Below are 27,447 nucleotides of genomic sequence, written 5' to 3'. Positions count from 1 at the left end.
AAACATGACTTAAATCTAAAGTGGAATGAATATAGTTGTAAACATGACTTAAATCTAAAGTGGAATGAATATAGTTGTAAACATGACTTAAATCTAAAGTGGAAGGAATATAGTTGTAAACATGACTTAAATCTAAAGTGGAATGAATATAGTTGTAAACATGACTTAAATCTAAAGTGGAATAAAAATGGTCAAGGTACGCTCTCTTGAAGTCTTTTGAAATAGTCAAGTCTGGGTGCAGGATTGAAAGGATCAGAGAGCTGAAAGTGAACCCGGGTGTAGTTTTTTCATTAACTTCAGGAAACATGAGCTGCATTCATTCAAGCTTCCTCTCCAGCAGGACCTCCTGGTGTCCACCAGACCGCAGGCGGGGCTTCAGGTAGGTCCACCCCGATCAGGTTTTCTGTTATGAAATGGAGCTTTGTTCCACTTCAATCCCAAGATTACATTTGGGGAAATTCCACAAGCAGAGATTCCAAACAAGTTGTAGGAGCAGGTTTCAGTTGTGGCCCTTGATCCTCATGTTTATCCTTGCAGGTCTCAGACCTCAGGCCTCGTCCACGATCCACGTCAGCGGTGAGTCAGAACCCAGACCTCAAGCCTCATCCATGGTCCACATCAGCGGTGAGTCAGAACCCAGAAAAAAATGGTCTGCTGATTGAACTTATTCCAAGTTGAGTTCTAAGAACTGGTCTGCTGATTGAACTTATTCCAAGTTGAGTTCTAAGAACTGGTCTGCTGATTGAACTTATTCCAAGTTGAGTTCTAAGAACTGGTCTGCTGATTGAACTTATTCCAAGTTGAGTTCTAAGAACTGGTCTGCTGATTGAACTTATTACAACTTGAGATCTAAGAACTGGTCTGCTGCTTGAACTTATTACAACTTGAGTTCTAAGAACTGGTCTGCTGTTCGAACTTATTACAACTTGAGATCTAAGAACTGGTCTGCTGATTGAACTTATTCCAACTTGAGTTCTAAGAACTGGTCTGCTGATTGAACTTATTACAACTTGAGTTCTAAGAACTGGTCTGCTGATTGAACTTATTACAACTTGAGATCTAAGAACTGGTCTGCTGATTGAACTTATTACAACTTGAGATCTAAGAACTGGTCTGCTGTTCGAACTTATTACAACTTGAGTTCTAAGAACTGGTCTGCTGTTCGAACTTATTACAACTTGAGTTCTAAGAACTGGTCTGCTGTTCGAACTTATTACAACTTGAGATCTAAGAACTGGTCTGCTGATTGAACTTATTCCAACTTGAGTTCTAAGAACTGGTCTGCTGATTGAACTTATTCCAACTTGAGTTCTAAGAACTGGTCTGCTGATTGAACTTATTACAACTTGAGTTTTAAGAACTGGTCTGCTGTTCGAACTTATTACAACTTGAGATCTAAGAACTGGTCTGCTGCTTGAACTTATTACAACTTGAGATCTAAGAACTGGTCTGCTGCTTGAACTTATTACAACTTGAGTTCTAAGAACTGGTCTGCTGATTGAACTTATTACAACTTGAGTTCTAAGAACTGGTCTGCTGCTTGAACTTATTACAACTTAAGTTGTTGAACGTGTGTCAGGTTCTCAGGACTCCGAGACGGGGGAACAATCTGATGGAGCGACCAGCGGCTCTGCAGGTAACCAAAGGTTTTTGAAGACTCCTTGTCTTGACGTACATCCTGTCCGGAGTCCGCCTTTTGTCAGCCAGAACAGGCTCCAGTTCACCTTTGACCGTGAACAGGATAAGCGCCAGAAAAGGAACCAAAGAGAGTGAATGATTGAAGTAGAAAATGTTTGTCTGCAGGTTGGGATGCACAACTCAAAGGTGAACATCTTGATTTTGTCCAAGAGGGTGAAGTGATGAATATTAGCCAATCAGTGATTGATCGTACTCAATGATTGGCTGTGGCGTGCTTCAGGTAACGGACAGAAGCCGTTGAATGGAAGGGGAGGAGCCGAGGGACAAACAGGTGAGTGTCAAGGGGGCGGGGCAATGGGTGATTACAAGACACGGTTGTGTCAGGTGTGCCGACATTGTGGACATTCTCACCAAAATAACACCCCACACTATTGACCAGACTATGATAGACCCCACACTATTGACCCGACTATGATAGACTCCACACTATTTCCCAGACTATGATAGACCCCACACTATTGACCCGACTATGATAGACTCCACACTATTTCCCAGACTATGATAGACCCCACACTATTGACCCGACTATGTTAGATCCCAAACTATTGACCAGACTATGATAGACCCGACTATGGTCATCTTCCTCGGTCTGCAGTGCCAAAGTATCACGACCACCTGCTGCTGTCCGCCTGACAAGGCCAAGGATTGTCCCAGGGTCATGTTTGGACAGCACCAGGTGGTGAAATGACCGACTAGATCAGAGGTGGGCAATTCATTTTTACCGGGGGCTGCATGACCAACCCGAGCACTGCTGGAGGGCCACACTGACGATATTTCAATTAAATTTTACTCAAATTATTTTTGATATACCATAAGATAAATAATAATAATAATAATAATTTCATTTAACCTAACTTAACTTTATACAAAAGCAGATTACCTTTGATGGTTTTATTTTTAACACTGTCTTACGCAACACTTCCTGATCTATAATACAATGCAAAAATGTCAATTTCTGTCACTTTATCCTGCATCCTCTTTAAAAGTCCAACATTTTTCCCCGTCAGATTTGGACAACCATCTGTTGTCACACCTGCCAGCTTGTCCCATTTCAGTCCTAACATGTCCAAACACGCATTTACCTCTGTGAACAAGTCATTACCTGTGGTTGTCTCTTTAATTGACTGCATGGCTGCCAGCTCCTCCGTGATTTGAAAGTCTGCAGTTATCCCACGTAAGAAGCTGAGCAGCTGGGCGGTGTCACGTACATCGCAGCTCTCATCCAAAGCCAGCGAAAAACGGTCAAAGTCGGTCGTTTTGTTCTTCAGCTGAAGCTCCAAGTTTCCAGCGATGGTCTCAACCCGCCTCGTTACAGTGCGCCGGGAGAGTGACACGTTCTCAAATGCGCCCCTCTTCTCCGGGCATTTCAGTGCAACAGAGTCCAATAAGCACTTCTTAATAAACTCTCCGTCAGAAAACGCCATACTTTTTTAAATGACGAAACTTGTCCTGACGGCTGCATCTCTGGGGGTGTGAAATTTGGCAAAAAGTCCTTGTTGGGTTTGCAGTTTTACCATCAACGCATCAGCCTCCCTTGCGCGCGCTTCATCAGACAGATTCCGGTATTTTTCCTGGTGCTTGGTCGTGTAGTGGCGATTCAAATTATATTCTTTAAACACAACAACCTGTGTACCACAAATTAAGCACATGGCTTTACCTTTAATTTCTGTAAAGAAATACTTGGCAGTCCATGTCTTGTTGAAAACACGCCATTCCTCATCAACTTTTCTCTTTTTAGCGTCTCGGGGGTAACCGGGCATCACTTGTCGCTGTGCACCTTCACTCACAGGTTACACCCGGACATACGCCCATAAATAACACTTTTCAAAACAAAAGCAGCACCGTTGTATTGCACACTCGACATAGATACTTTTTTAAATGTATTTTGTAATTTATGATTGGCCACACGCGGGCCGGACAGGGACGCGCAAAGGGCCGGATGTGGCCCGCGGGCCGCAGAATACCCAGGTCTGGACTAGATCAATGAATATGTGACCGAGCTTGAATGTCGGGTGTAAATTGTTCTTATGTCTCTGATGGACACCTCAATCAGTCTGAGGAGTAAAAGTTTTAGTTACCCAGCATCCTCTCTGGGTGTCGCTAAAGTATCCACAGCCTTTAGAAATGTGCGGGCGGTAGCTACGGAGTTGGCATACGCACATTTCCACGTTGACGCCAGTCTTGATACATCTCCTCTTTGCCGTGATAAAAGTTGTACGCCAGGTGTTTGTGCGTACCAAGTCTGTTACATGAGGTCCCAGGTGTTTGTGCGTACCAAGTCTGTTACATGAGGTCCCAGGTGTTTGTGCGTACCAAGTCTGTTACATGAGGGCCTCCCAGGTGTTTGTGCGTACCAAGTCTGTTACATGAGGTCCCAGGTGTTTGTGCGTACCAAGTCTGTTACATGAGGTCCCAGGTGTTTGTGCGTACCAAGTCTGTTACATGAGGTCCCAGGTGTTTGTGCGTACCAAGTCTGTTACATGAGGTCCCAGGTGTTTGTGCGTACCAAGTCTGTTACATGAGGTCCCAGGTGTTTGTGCGTACCAAGTCTGTTACATGAGATCCCAGGTGTTTGTGCGTACCAAGTCTGTTACATGAGGTCCCAGGTGTTTGTGCGTACCAAGTCTGTTACATGAGGTCCCAGGTGTTTGTGCGTACCAAGTCTGTTACATGAGGTCCCAGGTGTTTGTGCGTACCAAGTCTGTTACATGAGGTCCCAGGTGTTTGTGCGTACCAAGTCTGTTACATGAGGTCCCAGGTGTTTGTGCGTACCAAGTCTGTTACATGAGGTCCCAGGTGTTTGTGCGTACCAAGTCTGTTACATGAGGTCCCAGGTGTTTGTGCGTACCAAGTCTGTTACATGAGGTCCCAGGTGTTTGTGCGTACCAAGTCTGTTACATGAGGTCCCAGGTGTTTGTGCGTACCAAGTCTGTTACATGAGGTCCCAGGTGTTTGTGCGTACCAAGTCTGTTACATGAGGTCCCAGGTGTTTGTGCGTACCAAGTCTGTTACATGAGGTCCCAGGTGTTTGTGCGTACCAAGTCTGTTACATGAGGGCCTCCCAGGTGTTTGTGCGTACCAAGTCTGTTACATGAGGTCCCAGGTGTTTGTGCGTACCAAGTCTGTTACATGAGGTCCCAGGTGTTTGTGCGTACCAAGTCTGTTACATGAGGTCCCAGGTGTTTGTGCGTACCAAGTCTGTTACATGAGGTCCCAGGTGTTTGTGCGTACCAAGTCTGTTACATGAGGTCCCAGGTGTTTGTGCGTACCAAGTCTGTTACATGAGGTGCCAGGTGTTTGTGCGTACCAAGTCTGTTACATGAGGTCCCAGGTGTTTGTGCGTACCAAGTCTGTTACATGAGGTCCCAGGTGTTTGTGCGTACCAAGTCTGTTACATGAGGTCCCAGGTGTTTGTGCGTACCAAGTCTGTTACATGAGGTCCCAGGTGTTTGTGCGTACCAAGTCTGTTACATGAGGTCCCAGGTGTTTGTGCGTACCAAGTCTGTTACATGAGGTCCCAGGTGTTTGTGCGTACCAAGTCTGTTACATGAGGGCCTCCCAGGTGTTTGTGCGTACCAAGTCTGTTACATGAGGTCCCAGGTGTTTGTGCGTACCAAGTCTGTTACATGAGGTCCCAGGTGTTTGTGCGTACCAAGTCTGTTACATGAGGTCCCAGGTGTTTGTGCGTACCAAGTCTGTTACATGAGGTCCCAGGTGTTTGTGCGTACCAAGTCTGTTACATGAGGTCCCAGGTGTTTGTGCGTACCAAGTCTGTTACATGAGGTCCCAGGTGTTTGTGCGTACCAAGTCTGTTACATGAGGGCCTCCCAGGTGTTTGTGCGTACCAAGTCTGTTACATGAGGTCCCAGGTGTTTGTGCGTACCAAGTCTGTTACATGAGGTCCCAGGTGTTTGTGCGTACCAAGTCTGTTACATGAGGTCCCAGGTGTTTGTGCGTACCAAGTCTGTTACATGAGGTCCCAGGTGTTTGTGCGTACCAAGTCTGTTACATGAGGTCCCAGGTGTTTGTGCGTACCAAGTCTGTTACATGAGGTCCCAGGTGTTTGTGCGTACCAAGTCTGTTACATGAGATCCCAGGTGAGGTGGGTGAATATTTCAGGTAGTTTCCCCTTTGATGAGCAAACATTAGCTGCTAATTCCTTGCCACAAAAACCACCAACCTGTGGGTGACTTGTTTCTCCATCTACTCCTGAAGGAACCATCCAGACGCCCGTTCTCCACTTCTTGCACCAGCTGCTGGGTGAGAGAGACTACAATCCTGCCAGCAAGAAACTCTCACACTTTGAGGAATGTTGTTGTGAGCTGCAGAGGGAAATACATCTGAATAAAGTTTGTTTTGTCAGGTGGAGCCAACACAAAGACTTCACTTGCTGACAATGCAGGTTTGTTGCTTTGGATCTACCATCATCAGCATGAACTATGACCTCTTTCTTTCAGGTCACACTATTGACCAGACTACGATAGACTCCACACTATTGACCAGACTATGATAGACTCCACACTATTGACCGGACTACGATAGACTCCACACTATTGACCAGACTATGATAGACTCCACACTATTGACCGGACTACGATAGACTCCACACTATTGACCAGACTATGATAGATTCCACACTATTGACCGGACTACGATAGACTCCACACTATTGACCAGACTATGATAGATTCCACACTATTGACCAGACTATGATAGACTCCACACTATTGACCAGACTATGATAGACTCCACACTATTGACCGGACTATGATAGACTCCACACTATTGACTGGACTACGATAGATTCCACACTATTGACCAGACTATGATAGACCCCACACTATTGACCAGACTATGATAAATTCCACACTATTGACCGGACTACGATAGACTCCACACTATTGACCAGACTATGATAGACCCCACACTATTGACCAGACTATGATAAATTCCACACTATTGACCGGACTACGATAGACTCCACACTATTGACCAGACTATGATAGACTCCACACTATTGACCAGACTACGATAGACTCCACACTATTGACCAGACTATGATAGATTCCACACTATTGACCGGACTACGATAGACTCCACACTATTGACCAGACTATGATAGACTCCACACTATTGACCGGACTACGATAGATTCCACACTATTGACCGGACTACGATAGACTCCACACTATTGACCGGACTACGATAGATTCCACACTATTGACCGGACTACGATAGACTCCACACTATTGACCGGACTACGATAGACCCCACACTATTGACCAGACTATGATAGACTCCACACTATTGACTGGACTACGATAGATTCCACACTATAGACTGGACTACGATAGATTCCACACTATTGACCGGACTACGATAGACTCCACACTATTGACCGGACTATGATAGACTCCACACTACTTACCAGACTATGATAGACTCCACACTACTTACCAGACTATGATAGACTCCAAAGGTCAGAAATATTCAGTGTTACTATTCATTAAGCACCTGAATACTTTTTGTTTTGATTGTGATGAAGGAAGTTTGATGGACTCTGACGTCATCGGCCAATGGAAAGGAGACCCCACCTCTGACCAATCACCATCGAGTCCCGACTCAGAACGCGCTCACTCCACTGCCCAGGAGGACCTACGTACTGAAACAAATCTCACTGTGCTTTTTGATGAAGAACATGGTGACTGATTCTATGGTGTGGTTCATTTCCCTCAGCATGGTCGTCATTACCAGGGGACCAAGCAGGTACTCAAAGTAGTACAAAGTACTACGAGCGATCGCAGTACCATGTTTATTTCTGTTCCATTTCTACTTGTTTTCTGTGGGACAGGCGCAGACTGGCTTCATGCTAACGGTAGGAGCATTCTGTTGTCCAAGCGTGAAAGTTGTACTGACCAATGATGTTCAAGCAGGAAATGGCCGACAGACCCAGCTGAGGGAAAGCCAAGGAGGTCAACATCTCACAGTTTTTAACACAAAAACCGAGCAGGACAGAAGTTGAGTGTTTGTTGTTCTTCTCAGTGACCCTCGGAGAGCTTCACACTCACAGCCTCCCGCTGGCTGCAGCAGGTACGACCGGTCTACGCCAACATGCGAACCTCAGTGTTTTTCTTCATCTCTGGACTGCTGATGTCAGCAGGCACCATCCAGTCCACAAGCCGCTTCCCCGTTGACCGTATCGGTGAGCATCATATAAGGACATTTTGCTTCCAGTCGGCCATGTTCTTCACCCCGCCGTTCCACATCAGTTACAGGATCATCACCTGTGGTGGAGCTAACCCAACCGGCAGATGTCGGCCCCGCCCACACTCTGCACTCAGGTACTTGTCACGCACCGTGGCATCCCCGACACCAGTGTGACGCCCTTTTCTCACAGGAACGCAGACATGGCAAACTGATATGGTTACCGTGGCGACGGCCTCAGGTAAGCTCCGCCCACCAAAGGTATTTCAAAGGTTGAACATGTTTGCTTTCAGTCTTTTCAGAGGCAACGGGAACTCCGCTGGACTCCAGTGAGTCTCTTCAAAGGACAAGTCTAAATGTCTTAGCAGGGTAGGCTAAATGTTGTCATGTGGTGTTGCAGGTGCTCCACAGGTGACCCAGGACTTCCACAAGGCTGGTAAGTGTCTCCAGGGTTAGGAATATTGAGAAGGCGCTCGGGGGTTGGACCGAGGATGACTCCAAATGTCTTAGCAGGGTAGGCTCAATGTTGTCATGTGGTGTTGCAGGTGCTCCACAGGTGACCCAGGACTTCCACAAGGCTGGTAAGTGTCTCCAGGGTTAGGAATATTGAGAAGGCGCTCGGGGGTTGGACCGAGGATGACTCCAAATGTCTTAGCAGGGTAGGCTCAATGTTGTCATGTGGTGTTGCAGGTGCTCCACAGGTGACCCAGGACTTCCACAAGGCTGGTAAGTGTCTCCAGGGTTAGGAATATTGAGAAGGCGCTCTGGGGGTTGGACCGAGGATGACTCCAAATGTCTTAGCAGGGTAGGCTCAATGTTGTCATGTGGTGTTGCAGGTGCTCCACAGGTGACCCAGGACTTCCACAAGGCTGGTAAGTGTCTCCAGGGTTAGGAATATTGAGAAGGTGCTCGGGGGTTGGACCGAGGATGACTCCAAATGTCTTAGCAGGGTAGGCTCAATGTTGTCATGTGGTGTTGCAGGTGCTCCACAGGTGACCCAGGACTTCCACAAGGCTGGTAAGTGTCTCCAGGGTTAGGAATATTGAGAAGGTGCTCGGGGGTTGGACCAAGAGCCACCGAGGCTCAACGTGCTCAACGCTTCTTCTTTGCGTCCTCCTGGTTCTGCTTGTTCTCTGCAGGTTCCGCCACTGAACAGTACAACCCATCGGGTCAGGGTCCTGAAGGTGAGGTCACACCTTTGACCTAAAGACAGTTACGCTCCTTGTTGTTTTGTCACAAATGCTGTGGGAAGGAAACCAGATTTGGTGTTTTGTCTGACAGCTGCAGAGAACATGGACCTGGAGGACACCTGCTGAAGTCCACCTCAAGCCCCGACTTTGGTTCTTACGCCGGCAGTTTGAGTGCACGGACCCATGGGCACGATCACACCTGTACCACTAGCCTTCAGGCCCCGCCCAGGGGGTCCTGGCCTTTTGTTGTGAAAGATTTCAGATTAGCTGAACTTGGAAAAAGTCTTTTAATGAATCTGCAATAAATGTTTTTGTCTCTTTTGAACATCAATTTTGGAAGTCGTGTCAAGTTGATGACACAAGTCAAGTCCAACTTTCCAAAGTATACAATATGTACAACGTCACCACACACTGTCGTCATGGATACGGAGTCAAAAACATTCACGGCTTCTTGCGTGAGGTCAGAGGTCAGAGTTCAGTTTGGTGGTGGGATCATCAACGGGCGTTTCAGGGTTGAGGAAAGGCTCCGCCTCCAACTCCAGTAACGATGGCAGGTCAGCTTCAGGAATGTGCACAGGTGTGTACTGCACCAACTGCTTACCTGGAGCAGTCACACAACACCACTGTCACCTTGGAGACCACTTTCACGCACATTTGTGATGTCATCGCGCACATTTGTGATGTCATCGCGCACATTTGTGATGTCATCGCACACATTCGTGATGTCATCACACACATTATTTATGTTGTTTGTATGTTGTTTATGTGGTTTGTATGTGTTATTTATGTTGTTTGTATGTGTTATTTATGTTTTTTGTATGTTATTTATGTGGTTTGTTTGTGTTATTTATTTCGTTTGTATGTGTTATTTATGTTTTTTGTATGTTATTTATGTGGTTTGTATGTATTATTTATGTCGTTTTTATGTGCTGTTGTTTGTATGTGGTATGTCATTTGTACGCGTTGTTTGTCATTTGTATGTTATTTATGTGGTTTGTATGTCTTTATGTCATTTGTATGTGTTGTTTATGTGGTTTGTATGTGTTGTTTATGTGGTTTGTATTTATTGTTTATGTCTTTTGTATGTGTGGTTTATGTGGTTTGTATGTGTTGTTTATGTGGTTTGTATTTATTGTTTATGTCTTTTGTATGTGTTGTTTATGTGGTTTGTATGTGTTGTTTATGTGGTTTGTATTTATTGTTTATGTCTTTTGTATGTGTTCTTTATGTGGTTTGTATGTGTTGTTTATGTGGTTTGTATTTGTTGTTTATGTCTTTTGTATGTGTTGTTTATGTGGTTTGTATGTGTTATTTATGTCGTTTGTATGTGTTATTTATGTGGTTTGTATGTGTTATTTATGTGGTTTGTATGTGTTATTTATGTGGTTTGTATGTGTTATTTATGTCGTTTGTATGTGTTATTTATGTCGTTTGTATGTGTTATTTATGTGGTTTGTATGTGTTATTTATGTCGTTTGTATGTGTTATTTATGTGGTTTGTATGTGGTTTGTATGTGTTATTTATGTCGTTTGTATGTGTTATTTATGTCGTTTGTATGTGTTATTTATGTGGTTTGTATGTGTTATTTATGTCGTTTGTATGTGTTATTTATGTGGTTTGTATGTGTTGTTTATGTGGTTTGTATGTGTTATTTATGTGGTTTGTATGTGTTATTTATGTGGTTTGTATGTGTTATTTATGTGGTTTGTATGTGTTGTTTATGTGGTTTGTATGTGTTATTTATGTGGTTTGTATGTGTTATTTATGTGGTTTGTATGTGTTATTTATGTGGTTTGTATGTGTTATTTATGTGGTTTGTATGTCTTTATGTCCTTTGTATGTGTTGTTTATGTGGTTTGTATGTGTTGTTTATGTGGTTTGTATTTGTTGTTTATGTCTTTTGTATGTGTTGTTTATGTGGTTTGTATGTGTTATTTATGTCGTTTGTATGTGTTATTTATGTGGTTTGTATGTGTTATTTATGTGGTTTGTATGTGTTATTTATGTGGTTTGTATGTGTTATTTATGTCGTTTGTATGTGTTATTTATGTGGTTTGTATGTGTTATTTATGTCGTTTGTATGTGTTATTTATGTGGTTTGTATGTGTTGTTTATGTGGTTTGTATGTGTTATTTATGTGGTTTGTATGTGTTATTTATGTGGTTTGTATGTGTTATTTATGTGGTTTGTATGTGTTATTTATGTGGTTTGTATGTGTTGTTTATGTGGTTTGTATGTGTTATTTATGTGGTTTGTATGTGTTATTTATGTGGTTTGTATGTGTTATTTATGTGGTTTGTATGTGTTATTTATTTGGTTTGTATGTCTTTATGTCCTTTGTATGTGTTGTTTATGTGGTTTGTATGTGTTGTTTATGTGGTTTGTATGTGTTGTTTATTTGGTTTGTATGTCTTTATGTCCTTTGTATGTGTTGTTTATGTGGTTTGTATGTGTTGTTTATGTGGTTTGTATGTGTTGTTTATGTGGTTTGTATTTGTTGTTTATGTGGTTTGTATGTGTTGTTTATGTCTTTTGTATGTGTTGTTTATGTGGTTTGTATGTGTTATTTATGTGGTTTGTATGTGTTATTTATGTCGTTTGTATGTGTTATTTATGTCGTTTGTATGTGTTATTTATGTGGTTTGTATGTGTTATTTATGTCGTTTGTATGTGTTATTTATGTGGTTTGTATGTGTTGTTTATGTGGTTTGTATGTGTTATTTATGTGGTTTGTATGTGTTATTTATGTGGTTTGTATGTGTTATTTATGTGGTTTGTATGTGTTATTTGTGTGGTTTGTATGTGTTGTTTATGTGGTTTGTATGTGTTATTTATGTGGTTTGTATGTGTTATTTATGTGGTTTGTATGTGTTATTTATGTGGTTTGTATGTGTTATTTATGTGGTTTGTATGTGTTATTTATGTGGTTTGTATGTCTTTATGTCCTTTGTATGTGTTGTTTATGTGGTTTGTATGTGTTGTTTATGTGGTTTGTATGTGTTGTTTATGTGGTTTGTATTTGTTGTTTATGTGGTTTGTATGTGTTGTTTATGTCTTTTGTATGTGTTGTTTATGTGGTTTGTATGTCTTTATGTCCTTTTTATGTGTTGTTTATGTGGTTTGTATGTGTTATTTTTGTGGTTTGTATGTGTTGTTTATGTGGTTTGTATTTGTTGTTTATGTCTTTTGTATGTGTTGTTTATGTGGTTTGTATGTGTTATTTATGTGGTTTGTATGTGTTATTTATGTGGTTTGTATGTGTTATTTATGTGGTTTGTATGTGTTGTTTATGTGGTTTGTATGTGATATTTATGTGGTTTGTATGTGTTGTTTATGTGGTTTGTTACCTGTAGTGTTGCCTGGATCAGATCCTCTGGGTGTGTCCTCACCTAGAAGCTGTGAACATCACACAGTTTTGTTAGACAGCCAAGATGATGAAGATGATGAAGATGATGTCACTCACACTGTCCAAAGTGTTGAAGTCAAAGTCTCCTGGAGACCATGAGGGGTACACCAACTGAACACAAAGATTGTGACACAAGTGAGTGTGTGTTGTCATCTCACACACGCACTCACACACTCACACACACACACACACACACACACACACACACACACACACACACACACACCTCCATGAGCGGAGAAGTTTCAAAGGTGAAGGTTGGGTTGCTGAGGGTGTTCTGCAGGTGTCCTAGACTGTTGTCAATCGTCTCCACGTGATTGGACAATTCACACCTACAATCACACACACACACACACACACACACACACACACACACACACACACACACACACACACACACACACACACACACACTGTTATGACATATTGAGAGGGAGTGGTCCAATGGTGCAGACTTACTTGTCGATACAAGCCAGAGTCTGACAGGTGGGGACCAGGTCTGAGGTGGGGACCAGGTCTGAGGTGGGGACCAGGTCTGAGGTGGGGACCAGGTCTGAGGTGGGGACCAGGTCTGAGGTGGGGGAAGGTGATTGGCCATTGGGGGCTGTGGTCTGGGGGGCGTCCATCAGAACAACAGAAGAGTCTGAAGGTGGTCCAAACATATGTAAGGACATGAAGAACATAACACACATATGTAAGACAACACACATATGTAAGGACATGAAGAACATAACACACATATGTAAGACAACACACATATGTAAGGACATGAAGAACATAACACACATATGTAAGACAACACACATATGTAAGACAACACACATATGTAAGACAACACACATATGTAAGGACATGAAGAACATAACACACATATGTAAGACAACACACATATGTAAGACAACACACATATGTAAGACAACACACATATGTAAGACAACACACATATGTAAGGACATGAAGAACATAACACACATATGTAAGACAACACACATATGTAAGGACATGAAGAACATAACACACATATGTAAGACAACACACATATGTAAGACAACACACATATGTAAGACAACACACATATGTAAGGACATGAAGAACATAACACACATATGTAAGACAACACACATATGGAAGGACATGAAGAACATAACACACATATGTAAGACAACACACATATGGAAGACAACACACATATGTAAGCACATGAAGAAGACAACACACATATGTAAGACAACACACATATGTAAGACAACACACATATGTAAGACAACACACATATGTAAGCACATGAAGAAGATAACACACATATGTAAGACAACACACATATGTAAGACAACACACATATGTAAGACAACACACATATGTAAGCACATGAAGAAGACAACACACATATGTAAGACAACACACATATGTAAGACAACACACATATGTAAGACAACACACATGTAAGCACATAAAGAAGATAACACACATATGTAAGACAACACACATATGTAAGACAACACACATATGTAAGACAACACACATATGTAAGCACATGAAGAAGATAACACACATATATAAGACAACACACATATGTAAGACAACACACATATGTAAGCACATGAAGAAGATAACACACATATGTAAGACAACACACATATTTAAGACAACACACATATGTAAGACGACACACATATGTAAGCACATGAAGAAGACAACACACATATGTAAGACAACACACATATGTAAGACAACACACATATGTAAGCACATGAATAAGACAACTCACACATATGTAAGACAACACACATATGTAAGACAACACACATATGTAAGACAACACACATATGTAAGACAACACACAGATGTAAGCACATGAAGAACATAACACATATGTAAGACAACACACATATGTAAGACAACACACATATGTAAGCAAATGAATAAGACAACACACACATATGTAAAACAACACACATATGTAAGACAACACACATATGTAAGACGACACACATATGTAAGCACATGAAGAAGATAACACACATATGTAAGACAACACACATATGTAAGACAACACACATATGTAAGCAAATGAATAAGACAACACACACATATGTAAAACAACACACATATGTAAGACAACACACATATGTAAGACGACACACATATGTAAGCACATGAAGAAGATAACACACATATGTAAGACAACACACATATGTAAGACAACACACATATGTAAGACAACACACATATGTAAGACAACACACATATGTAAGCACATGAAGAAGATAACACACATATGTAAGACAACACACATATGTAAGACAACACACATATGTAAGACAACACACATATGTAAGCACATGAAGAAGATGACACACATATGTAAGACAACACACATATGTAAGACAACACACATATGTAAGCACATGAATAAGACAACACACACATATGTAAGACAACACACATATGTAAGACAACACACATATGTAAGACAACACACATATGTAAGCACATGAAGAAGATAACACACATATGTAAGACAACACACATATGTAAGACAACACACATATGTAAGCACATGAATAAGACAACACACATATGTAAGACAACACACATATGTAAGACAACACACATATGTAAGCACATGAAGAAGATAACACACATATGTAAGACAACACACATATGTAAGACAACACACATATGTAAGACAACACACATATGTAAGACAACACACATATGTAAAACAACACACATATGTAAGCACATGAAGAAGATAACACACATATGTAAGACAACACACATATGTAAGACAACACACATATGTAAGCACATGAATAAGACAACACACACATATGTAAGACAACACACATATGTAAGACAACACACATATGTAAGCACATGAAGAAGATAACACACATATGTAAGACAACACACATATGTAAGACAACACACATATGTAAGCACATGAATAAGACAACACACACATATGTAAGACAACACACATATGTAAGACAACACACATATGTAAGACAACACACATATGTAAGACAACACACATATGTAAGCACATGAAGAAGATAACACATATGTAAGACAACACACATATGTAAGCACATGAAGAAGATAACACATATGTAAGACAACACACATATGTAAGCACATGAAGAAGATAACACATATGTAAGACAACACACATATGTAAGCACATGAAGAAGATAACACATATGTAAGACAACACACATATGTAAGACAACACACATATGTAAGCACATGAAGAAGATAACACATATGTAAAACAACACACATATGTAAGACAACACACATATGTAAGACAACACACATATGTAAGCACATGAAGAAGATAACACATATGTAAGACAACACACATATGTAAGACAACACACATATGTAAGCACATGAAGAAGATAACACATATGTAAGACAACACACATATGTAAGACAACACACATATGTAAGCACATGAAGAAGATAACACACATATGTAAGACAACACACATATGTAAGACAACACACATATGTAAGGACATGAAGAACATAACACACATATGTAAGACAACACACATATGTAAGGACATGAAGAACATAACACACATATGTAAGACAACACACATATGTAAGGACATGAAGAACATAACACACATATGTAAGACAACACACATATGTAAGGACATGAAGAACATAACACATATATGTAAGACAACACACATATGTAAGGACATGAAGAACATAACACACATATGTAAGACAACACACATATGTAAGGACATGAAGAACATAACACACATATGTAAGACAACACACATATGTAAGGACGTGAAGAACATAACACACATATGTAAGGACATGAAGAAGATAACACACATATGTAAGACAACACACATATGTAAGACAACACACATATGTAAGGACATGAAGAACATAACACACATATGTAAGACAACACACATATGTAAGGACATGAAGAACATAACACACATATGTAAGACAACACACATATGTAAGGACATGAAGAACATAACACACATATGTAAGGACATGAAGAACATAACACACATATGTAAGACAACACACATATGTAAGGACATGAAGAACATAACACACATATGTAAGACAACACACATATGTAAGGACATGAAGAACATAACACACATATGTAAGACAACACACATATGTAAGGACATGAAGAACATAACACACATATGTAAGACAACACACATATGTAAGACAACACACATGTAAGCACATGAAGAAGACAACACACATATGTAAGACAACACACATATGTAAGCACATGAAGAAGACAACACACATATGTAAGACAACACACATATGTAAGCACATGAAGAAGACAACACACATATGTAAGACAACACACATATGTAAGCACATGAAGAAGACAACACACATATGTAAGACAACACACATATGTAAGCACATGAAGAAGACAACACACATATGTAAGACAACACACATATGTAAGACAACACACATATGTAAGCACATGAAGAAGACAACACACATATGTAAGACAACACACATATGTAAGACAACACACATATGTAAGACAACACACACATGTACGACAACACACATATGTAAGCACATGAAGAAGACAACACACATATGTAAGACAACACACATATGTAAGACAACACACATATGTAAGACAACACACATAAGTAAGACAACACACATATGTAAGACAACACACATATGTAAGACAACACACATAAGTAAGACAACACACATATGTAAGACAACACACATATGTAAGACAACACACATAAGTAAGACAACACACATATGTAAGACAACACACATATGTAAGACAACACACATAAGTAAGACAACACACATATGTAAGACAACACACATATGTAAGACAACACACATATGTAAGACAACACACATATGTAAGACAACACACATAAGTAAGACAACACACATATGTAAGACAACACACATATGTAAGACAACACACATATGTAAGACAACACACATATGTAAGACAACACACATAAGTAAGACAACACACATATGTAAGACAACACACATATGTAAGCACATGAATAAGACTGACCTGCCACCATCATGTTGTCATCTTCCTGCAGGATGGAGTTGATGAAGGCAGTGGGGGAAAGGGGCGTGTCCACACATGCAACCACTTCCTCAACCACCTCATGGCTGACATTAGGTGACTGTCTTCTTCTGTTGCTGGGAATCACAATCATTGTACTTATTAATAACTGTGTCACTTTAATAACAGTACCACCTTCAACATGTGTCACTTTAATAACAGTACCACCTTCAACATGTGTCACTTTAATAACAGTACCACCTTCAACATGTGTCACTTTAATAACAGTACCACCTTCAACATGTGTCACTTTAATAACAGTACCACCTTCAACATGTGTCACTTTAATAACAGTACCACCTTCAACATGTGTCACTTTAATAACAGTACCACCTTCAACATGTGTCACTTTAATAACAGTACCACCTTCAACATGTGCCACTTTAATAACAGTACCACCTTCAACATGTGTCACTTTAATAACAGTACCACCTTCAACATGTGTCACTTTAATAACAGTACCACCTTCAACATGTCACTTTAATAACAGTACCACCTTCAACATGTGCCACTTTAATAACAGTACCACCTTCAACATGTCACTTTAATAACAGTACCACCTTCAACATGTGTCACGTTAATAACAGTACCACCTTCAACATGTGTCACTTTAATAACAGTACCACCTTCAACATGTGTCACGTTAATAACAGTACCACCTTCAACATGTGTCACGTTAATAACAGTACCACCTTCAACATGTGTCACTTTAATAACAGTACCACCTTCAACATGTGTCACTTTAATAACAGTACCACCTTCAACATGTGTCACTTTAATAACAGTACCACCTTCAACATGTGTCACGTTAATAACAGTACCACCTTCAACATGTGTCACTTTAATAACAGTACCACCTTCAACATGTGTCACTTTAATAACAGTACCACCTTCAACATGTCACTTTAATAACAGTACCACCTTCAACATGTGCCACTTTAATAACAGTACCACCTTCAACATGTGTCACTTTAATAGCGCACTTGGGGGTTTAGGTCACATGACAGACGTATTAACACGCCAGAAGTTTCCTCACCCACTTGCCATCCAGTCACTGAGCACTTCTTCTGCTGTGGGCGTGGCCACCTCTGTGACGTCGGAGATGACTGGTCCAGAGGTCAGAGGGGGTTCTGCAGACTGCTCCAGAGAAAGGGGTCGAGCGTATTTGGGCAGAGAGTGGGCGGAGCCTGGGTCGCTGAGCATGAGCGGACTGCAGACAGGACATGACATCATCATCATCATCTAACCATCATCAATGATACAACTAGACTTTCAAGGTCCACTTGCAGTTTTCTCTTGACTCCCATGATCCTGTTGGACTGGACCAGCGTCACCAGGAACTGAATCAACTTGAGAGACAAAAACACTTGTTAGAAGACAACAAACACAAATATTTGCTCTTCCACCTTTTCAAATGTTAATGATTAGTAGTTACAACTCAAACCTTCTACCCTTACACATGTAAATGAAGAAGAAGAAGAAGAACTATGGAACAAATACTGCAGGTTACGTCCTCCTTGTGACCTGCTATTCTCTGACAAAACACTAAGGGGCAGTGTGTCACGTCAATACACCTGCAACTGTTACTTTCATAGTGAAAGTAAAAGTACAGAGATATATAGCAGTGATTACAAACCATACATGATGTCAAATATTTAAAAAGTGAAAGTAAAAGTACAAAGATATATAGCAGTGATTACAAAACATTCATGATGTCAAATGTTTGAAAAGTGAAAGTAAAAGTACAAAGACATATAGCAGTGATTACAAAACATTCATGATGTCAAATGTTTGAAAAGTGAAAGTAAAAGTAAAAGTACAAAGACATATAGCAGTGATTACAAACCATACATGATGTCAAATGTTTAAAAAGTGAAAGTAAAAGTACAAAGACATATAGCAGTGATTACAAACCATACATGATGTCAAATGTTTGAAAAGTGAAAGTAAAAGTATTTTGGTCATGGTGAATGTTGTGTGTGTGAAAAATTATTTGTGATTTAAAAAAAAAAAAGGATTTAGGGAATAAGCGGTAGAAAATGGATGGATGGATAGTAAGCTTAAAGGCCTACTGAAATGAATGTTTCTTATTTAAACGGGGATATCAGATCCATTCTATGTGTCATACTTGATCATTTGGCGATATTGCCATATTTTTGCTGAAAGGATTTAGTAGAGAACATCGACGATAAAGTTGCAACTTTTGGTCGCTGATAAAAAAGCCTTGCCTGTACAGGAAGTAGCGTGACGTCACAGGTTGTGGAGCTCCTCACATCTGCACATTGTTTACACCAGCAGCGGGAGCGATTCGGACCGAGAAAGCGACGATTACCCCATTAATTTGAGCCAGGGCGAAAGATTCGTGGATGAGGAACGTGAGAGTGAAGGACTAGAGTGCAGTGCAGGACGTATCTTTTTTCGCTCTGACCGTAACTTAGGTACAAGCTGGCTCGTTGGATTCCACACTCTCTCCTTTTTCTATTGTGGATCACGGATTGGTATTTGAAACCACCTGGGATACTATATCCCAGGGGTCACCAACCTTTTTGAAACCAAGAGCTACTTCTTGGGTACTGATTAATGCGAAGGGCTACCAGTTTGATACACACTTAAATAAATTGCCAGAAATAGCCAATTTGCTCAATTTACCTTTAACTCTATGTTATTATTAATGACTAATGATATTTACACTTAATTGAACGGTTTAAAAGAGGAGAAAACACGAAAAAAATGACAATTAAATTTTGAAACATAGTTTATCTTCAATTTCGACTCTTTAAAATTCAAAATTCAACCAAAAAAAGAAGAGAAAAACTAGCTAATTCGAATCTTTTTGAAAAAATTAAAAAAATAATTTATGGAACATCATCAGTAATTTTTCCTGATTAAGATTAATTTTAGAATTTGGATGACATGTTTTAAATAGGTTAAAATCCAATTTGCACTTTGTTAGAATATATAACAAATTGGACCAAGCTATATTTCTAACAAAGACAAATCATTATTTCTTCTAGATTTTCCAGAACACAAATTTTAAAAGAAATTCAAAAGACTTTGAAATAAGATTTACATTTGATTCTACAGATTTTCTGGATTTGCCAGAATATTTTTTTTGAATTTTAATCATGATAAGTTTGAAGAAATATTTCACAAATATTCTTTGTCGAAAAAACAGAAGCTAAAATGAAAAATTAAATTAAAATATATTTATTATTCTTTACAATAAAAAAAATAAATTTACTTTAACATTGATTTAAATTGTCAGGAAATAAGAGGAAGGAATTTAAAAGGTAAAAAGGTATATGTGTTTAAAAATCCTAAAATCATTTTTAAGGTTGTATTTTTTCTCTAAAGTTGTCTTTCTGAAAGTTATAAGAAGCAAAGTAAAAAAATAATGAATTTATTTAAACAAGTGAAGACCAAGTCTTTAAAATATTTTCTTGGATTTTCAAATTCTATTTGAGTTTTGTCTCTCTTAGAATTAAAAATGTCGAGCACAGCGAGACCAGCTTGTAAATAAATAAAATTTAAAAAATAGAGGCAGCTCACTGGTAAGTGCTGCTATTTGAGCTATTTTTAAAACAGGCCAGCGGGCTACTCATCTGGTCCTTACGGGCTACCTGGTGCCCGCGGGCACCGCGTTGGTGACCCCTGCTATATCCTCTTGATGATGAGAGTCCACAACGCCAAATGGACATTCACAGTGACTTTTATCTCCACGACAATACATCGGCGAAGCACTTTAGCTACGGAGCTAACGTGATAGCATCGTGCTCAAATGCAGATAGAAACAAAAGAAATAAGCCCCTGACTGGAAGGATAGACAGCAGATCAACTATACCAGGGGTCGGCAACCTTTACCACTCAAAGAGCCATTTTGGCAAGTTTCACAAATTAAAGAATATAATGGGAGCCACAAAAAAAAAAAATTTAATTTAAAATGAAAAACACCGCATACAAAGCTTAAATTGCTTTGTGCTATGTTAACCAGGGGTCTCCGACACACGCACCGGCACGCACCTTAAAATGGAAATTTGATGTTAGTGCGGCCCGCGAGTTTTGAATGAATGCCGCTTGATAGCATCATACTTGCCAACGGACTCCCGAATATCAGGTCGTGATGGCACTGCTTTTGGCGCCCTCTACAGTCTGCCCAAACAGTGTACGGTACCTGTTCGACCACATTTAGAATGCAGCTTCAGCTTAATCACGTAAGTGACAGCAAGGCGTACTTCTTCAACAGCCACACAGCTTACACTGACGGTAGCCGTACAAAAACAACTTTAACACTGTTGCGTTACAAATATGCGCCACACTTTGAACCCACACCAAAAAAGAATGACAAACACATTTCTGGAGAACATCTGCACTGTAACACAACATAAACACAACACAACAAATACCCAGAATCCCATGCAGCCCTAACTCTTCCGCTCAACCGACGCACGGAGGGGGGAGGGTTGATGTGTGGGGGGGTTTGGTGGTAGCGGGGGTGTATAATCTAGACCGGAAGAGTTAGGGCTGCATGGGATTCTGGGTATTGGTTGTGTTGTGTTACACTACCGTCAGTGTAAACTGTGTGGCTGATGAGTAAGTATGCTTTGCTGTCTCCTATGTGTGCAAGTATAAGCTACATACAACATGTGGCCGGGCTGGCACGCTGTTTGTTAATGCTATAGAGGACAATTACTGCGGTGCATTTAGGGCACGCCCTTTATTTAGTAATTAGAGTGAAAATAGGATTATAATTGCCCTTGGAGTTTTCTTAGAGAGGCACTGAGATCCACAAGTCTCCTGGGAAAATCGGGGGTCGGCAAGTATGCAGCTGAGCCGCATCAGAGTGGTCAAAGAGCCGCATGCGGCTCCGGAGCCGCGGGTTGCCGACCCCTGAACTATACTATTAAACCATGGACCTGTAACTACACGGTTAATGCTGTGCCGCCTGGCGAAGCTTAACAATGCTGTTGCTAAAGACGCCATTGAAGCTAACTTAGCTACGGGACCTCAACAGAGCTATGATAAAAACATTAGCTCTCCACCTACGCCAGCCAGCCCTCATCTGCTCATCAACACCAGTGCTCACCTGCGTTCCAGCGATCGACGGCGCGACCAAGGACTTCACCCGATCATCGATGCGGTCGGCGGCTAGCGGCGGCTAGCGGCGGCTAGTAGTGGCTTTCAGTAGGCCTTTAACTAGACGGTCAATGAAATTCAAGAGCAACTTAAAATACATATTCACCACTTTAGTCGTCATTCTTGCGCTTTAAAAAAAAATCTCTGTTAGCTCCAGACTTCTTCTGATTGCTTGGTATTGTCATTACTGCCACAAGGGGTGGGAAAGGGTATAACAACTGACAATCATTCGTCGGCTCACCGGTGTGCCCCCTCCTTTGCTGCACCCAAACTGAAAGTTCCTTAAAGTGGAGGATAATGTTGTGATGAAAAGTTGGTCAAACTATAAGTGGAACTTGAAGAGGGGCACATTTGAACAGTTTCTGGGGAAGCGTGGGATTTCTCTCATCAGGTCAATATTGCAACCATTTGGAATGCTTTTGTTTGGCCTCAGAGTTTTGAAAAGACGGAACAATAATATTGGCAAAATCCAAAGTGACCATGTTTGTGTGTGCTTACCTTGTTAACCACCTTCTGCTGTTGGGCGTGTTTCTGTCTCAGACACGCCATCTCCCGCCACAGAGCCTCGTTCTCACTGAAACACACAGAGATCCTGTTCAGTCTGCTCAGTCTGGCCAGGACAAGAAGCAGAACTGGTGTGCTTTAGACTCGGGGGTTCTGACTGTTTCATTCTACTCGATGTTGATGAATGTCAACCTGAGGTCTTTACAGGACAAGAAGCAGAACTGGTGTGCTTTAGACTCGGGGGTTCTGACTGTTTCATTCTACTCGATGTTGACAAATGTCAACCTGAGGTCTTTACAGGACAAGAAGCAGAACTGGTGTGCGTTAGACTCGGGGGTTCTGACTGTTTCATTCTACTCGATGTTGACGAATGTCAACCTGAGGTCTTTACAGGACAAGAAGCAGAACTGGTGTGCGTTAGACTCGGGGGTTCTTACTGTTTCATTCTACTCGATGTTGATGAATGTCAACCTGAGGTCTTTACAGGACAAGAAGCAGAACTGGTGTGCGTTAGACTCGGGGGTTCTGACTGTTTCATTCTACTCGATGTTGATGAATGTCAACCTGAGGTCTTTACAGGACAAGAAGCAGAACTGGTGTGCGTTAGACTCGGGGGTTCTGACTGTTTCATTCTACTCGATGTTGATGAATGTCAACCTGAGGTCTTTACAGGACAAGAAGCAGAACTGGTGTGCTTTAGACTCGGGGGTTCTGACTGTTTCATTCTACTCGATGTTGACAAATGTCAACCTGAGGTCTTTACAGGACAAGAAGCAGAACTGGTGTGCTTTAGACTCGGGGGTTCTGACTGTTTCATTCTACTCGATGTTGACAAATGTCAACCTGAGGTCTTTACAGGACAAGAAGCAGAACTGGTGTGCGTTAGACTCGGGGGTTCTGACTGTTTCATTCTACTCGATGTTGACGAATGTCAACCTGAGGTCTTTACAGGACAAGAAGCAGAACTGGTGTGCGTTAGACTCGGGGGTTCTGACTGTTTCATTCTACTCGATGTTGACAAATGTCAACCTGAGGTCTTTACAGGACAAGAAGCAGAACTGGTGTGCTTTAGACTCGGGGGTTCTTACTGTTTCATTCTACTCGATGTTGATGAATGTCAACCTGAGGTCTTTACAGGACAAGAAGCAGAACTGGTGTGCGTTAGACTCGGGGGTTCTGACTGTTTCATTCTACTCGATGTTGATGAATGTCAACCTGAGGTCTTTACAGGACAAGAAGCAGAACTGGTGTGCTTTAGACTCGGGGGTTCTGACTGTTTCATTCTACTCGATGTTGACAAATGTCAACCCGAGGTTTTTACAGGACAAGAAGCAGAACTGGTGTGCGTTAGACTCGGGGGTTCTGACTGTTTCATTCTACTCGATGTTGACAAATGTCAACCCGAGGTTTTTACAGGACAAGAAGCAGAACTGGTGTGCTTTAGACTCGGGGGTTCTTACTGTTTCATGGCAATAATTCTGGAGTCAATGGTCTCCTGCTTGCCCTTCATCACTTGTACGTCATTCAGGATCTTGTTGACCTCGTTGGCTGAGATCTTCACCTCCTCCTGACGCACAGCAGACACCTGCAAGCACAGCGTTGTCATGGAGACCAGAGGATGGAACACTTTTACAGCTGCAGATATTTACATTGGTGACTTTGCGTTTGATGTTCTCCAGCAGGTGTTCTTGTCCTCTAATGAAGAACGGATGTTGGAACTCTGTGTCGTCCTTCTCAGGTTTCAGCAGACCGCCCTGCTCAATGTGGACCACCTTCCGGAAGCCATCTTGAAACATTCAAAACAAGCAATCCGTGGTGCTGGAAGACTTGGACATGGACCTTCCAGGAGTCATACTCACACATGTTGAGCTGGCGAATGAAACTGGCCATGTTGTTATGTTTGAAGAACTGGGGGAGGACCTCCTTCGAAAAGCGACCCTGATCGTATACATGGAAACTGCTTCCAGTCTGAAAGAAGATGAAGAAGAAAAAACCTTTGAGAAAGTTGAGAGAAAGCAAGAGTTTGAGTGCTGCCTAAGTGAGAAATATCATAATATTAGGCATGACAATCTCATAGGTACATGACAGGTGTAAGAAGTGATAAATATCAGATGAGGGGGTCAGTGTGCGGGTCTTCTAACAAATATATAAATATATATATATATATATGTACCGTGTTCCAGCAGATGAGGGGGTCAGTGTGCGGGTCTTCTAACAAATATATAAATATATATATATATATATATATATATATATATATATATATATATATATATATGTACCGTGTTCCAGCAGATGAGGGGGTCAGTGTGCGGGTCTTCTAACAAATATATATATATATATATATGTGTACCGTGTTCCAGCAGATGAGGGGGTCAGTGTGCGGGTCTTCTAACAAATATATATATATATATATATATATATATATATATATATATATATATATATATATATATATATATATATATATATATATATATATATATATATATATATATATATATATATATATATATGTGTGTACCGTGTTCCAGCAGATGAGGGGGTCAGTGTGCGGGTCTTCTAACAAATATATAAATATATATATATATATATGTACTGTGTTCCAGCAGATGAGGGGGTCAGTGTGCGGGTCTTCTAACAAATATATAAATATATATATATATATATATGTACCGTGTTCCAGCAGATGAGGGGGTCAGTGTGCGGGTCTTCTAACAAATATATATATATATATATATATATATATATATATATATATATATATATATATATATATATATATATATATATATATATATATGTACCGTGTTCCAGCAGATGAGGGGGTCAGTGTGCGGGTCTAACAAATATATAAATATATATATATATATATATATATGTACTGTGTTCCAGCAGATGAGGGGGTCAGTGTGCGGGTCTTCTAACAAATATATAAATATATATATATATATATGTACCGTGTTCCAGCAGATGAGGGGGTCAGTGTGCGGGTCTTCTAACAAATATATATATATATATATATATATATATATATATATATATATATATATATATATATATATATATATATATATATGTACCGTGTTCCAGCAGATGAGGGGGTCAGTATGCGGGTCTTCTAACAAATATATATATATATATATATATGTGTACCGTGTTCCAGCAGATGAGGGGGTCAGTGTGCGGGTCTTCTAACAAATATATATATATATATATATATATATATATATATATATATATATATATATATATATATATATATATATATATATATATGTGTGTACCGTGTTCCAGCAGATGAGGGGGTCAGTGTGCGGGTCTTCTAACAAATATATATATATATACATATATGTGTACCGTGTTCCAGCAGATGAGGGGGTCAGTGTGCGGGTCTTCTAACAAATATATATATATATATGTGTACCGTGTTCCAGCAGATGAGGGGGTCAGTGTGCGGGTCTTCTAACAAATATATATATATATATGTGTACCGTGTTCCAGCAGATGAGGGGGTCAGTGTGCGGGTCTTCTAACAAAGTCCAGAGTTTGGAGAGGAAGGCCGGGACGTTGCTGACGTTGCCGCCGGACAGCATCGAAGCCTCCGCGGCCCCTTTGACGAGCTCCATCGGCCGGGCCGAAGCAAACACTCACCGGAGGTTGAGATGTTAGAAAGAATAAGTTTCTGCCAGTTAGCATGTGATGCTCTGAAAGAAAGTTGATACTTTTGCCAAGATGGAAAGGAAAAGTCCAACAAATCCTAAACACCAACTGCGACACACAAATAAGGTCGCGTGGTGATGACGTCACAGTAATGCGCTGACGTAAGGAAGGCATACACATTCCTAAAGTATTGACTTTACGAAAAATAACAGAAAAATCCGCAGCTTATTCCAAAATGATTGTGTGTCTGTCTCCTATGTAATTGCGCTCTGGAATAATATTGTGAATGACATCTGCTGGGTCAAAACATGGTCCCTTCCTAACAGGTATTTACTTACCAACAAAGTCAAAGAGATATCTTTTTAAATCATTCCTGGTTATTACCCTGTAAAGACTGTGATGGTTAGATACAAGAAGGACATTGATGTTACCTGCACCTTATGTAACATGCATCCAGAGACTGTTTACCAGCTGTTTTGGACTTGTGAAAGCACTCGATCACTATGGC

The 27,447-nt window shown here is 40.6% G+C and overlaps 2 protein-coding genes across 3 annotated transcripts in view; one reads left to right on the top strand and one right to left on the bottom strand.

The window, feature by feature from the left end:
- Positions 1–9,409, top strand: part of si:ch211-80h18.1 (uncharacterized protein LOC555593 homolog) — a 17,327-nt gene extending 7,918 nt beyond the window's left edge. The window contains exons 5-27 of the mRNA XM_062046706.1: positions 341–379; positions 538–624; positions 1,580–1,636; positions 1,804–1,824; positions 1,919–1,969; positions 5,914–5,958; positions 6,062–6,100; positions 7,244–7,357; positions 7,435–7,464; positions 7,550–7,573; positions 7,632–7,670; positions 7,741–7,788; positions 7,856–7,900; positions 7,968–8,039; positions 8,096–8,143; positions 8,196–8,231; positions 8,303–8,338; positions 8,448–8,483; positions 8,593–8,628; positions 8,739–8,774; positions 8,884–8,919; positions 9,042–9,086; positions 9,184–9,409. Of these exons, the coding sequence (XP_061902690.1) occupies positions 341–379; positions 538–624; positions 1,580–1,636; positions 1,804–1,824; positions 1,919–1,969; positions 5,914–5,958; positions 6,062–6,100; positions 7,244–7,357; positions 7,435–7,464; positions 7,550–7,573; positions 7,632–7,670; positions 7,741–7,788; positions 7,856–7,900; positions 7,968–8,039; positions 8,096–8,143; positions 8,196–8,231; positions 8,303–8,338; positions 8,448–8,483; positions 8,593–8,628; positions 8,739–8,774; positions 8,884–8,919; positions 9,042–9,086; positions 9,184–9,218 (1,055 nt within the window). The 3' untranslated portion in view covers positions 9,219–9,409. The remainder of the gene's footprint in view (positions 1–340; positions 380–537; positions 625–1,579; positions 1,637–1,803; positions 1,825–1,918; positions 1,970–5,913; positions 5,959–6,061; positions 6,101–7,243; positions 7,358–7,434; positions 7,465–7,549; positions 7,574–7,631; positions 7,671–7,740; positions 7,789–7,855; positions 7,901–7,967; positions 8,040–8,095; positions 8,144–8,195; positions 8,232–8,302; positions 8,339–8,447; positions 8,484–8,592; positions 8,629–8,738; positions 8,775–8,883; positions 8,920–9,041; positions 9,087–9,183) is intronic.
- hsf1 (heat shock transcription factor 1) lies at positions 8,678–27,447 on the bottom strand. 2 transcript variants are annotated; one of them, XM_062049295.1, is made up of 13 exons: positions 27,377–27,447; positions 25,136–25,244; positions 24,926–25,062; positions 24,737–24,861; positions 23,271–23,346; positions 18,927–18,988; positions 18,676–18,849; positions 17,583–17,716; positions 12,959–13,142; positions 12,726–12,831; positions 12,557–12,610; positions 12,441–12,489; positions 8,678–9,693 (listed from the first exon to the last, which is right to left on the bottom strand). In XM_062049295.1, exons 1-13 carry the CDS (start codon positions 27,386–27,388, stop codon positions 9,554–9,556), a joined length of 1,362 nt encoding a protein of 453 aa, XP_061905279.1. In that variant the 5' UTR covers positions 27,389–27,447; the 3' UTR covers positions 8,678–9,553. The 2 variants fall into 2 exon arrangements, with proteins under 2 accessions (XP_061905279.1, XP_061905278.1); XM_062049294.1 differs by lacking the exon at positions 27,377–27,447 and adding an exon at positions 26,771–27,106 and having other exon boundaries at positions 8,680–9,693.

This window comes from Entelurus aequoreus, linkage group LG05 (assembly GCF_033978785.1).
Source record: "Entelurus aequoreus isolate RoL-2023_Sb linkage group LG05, RoL_Eaeq_v1.1, whole genome shotgun sequence".
NCBI lineage: Eukaryota > Metazoa > Chordata > Actinopteri > Syngnathiformes > Syngnathidae > Entelurus > Entelurus aequoreus.
The sequence above is the reverse complement of the archived record's forward strand: the minus strand, read 5'-3'. Positions and strand labels throughout refer to the sequence as shown.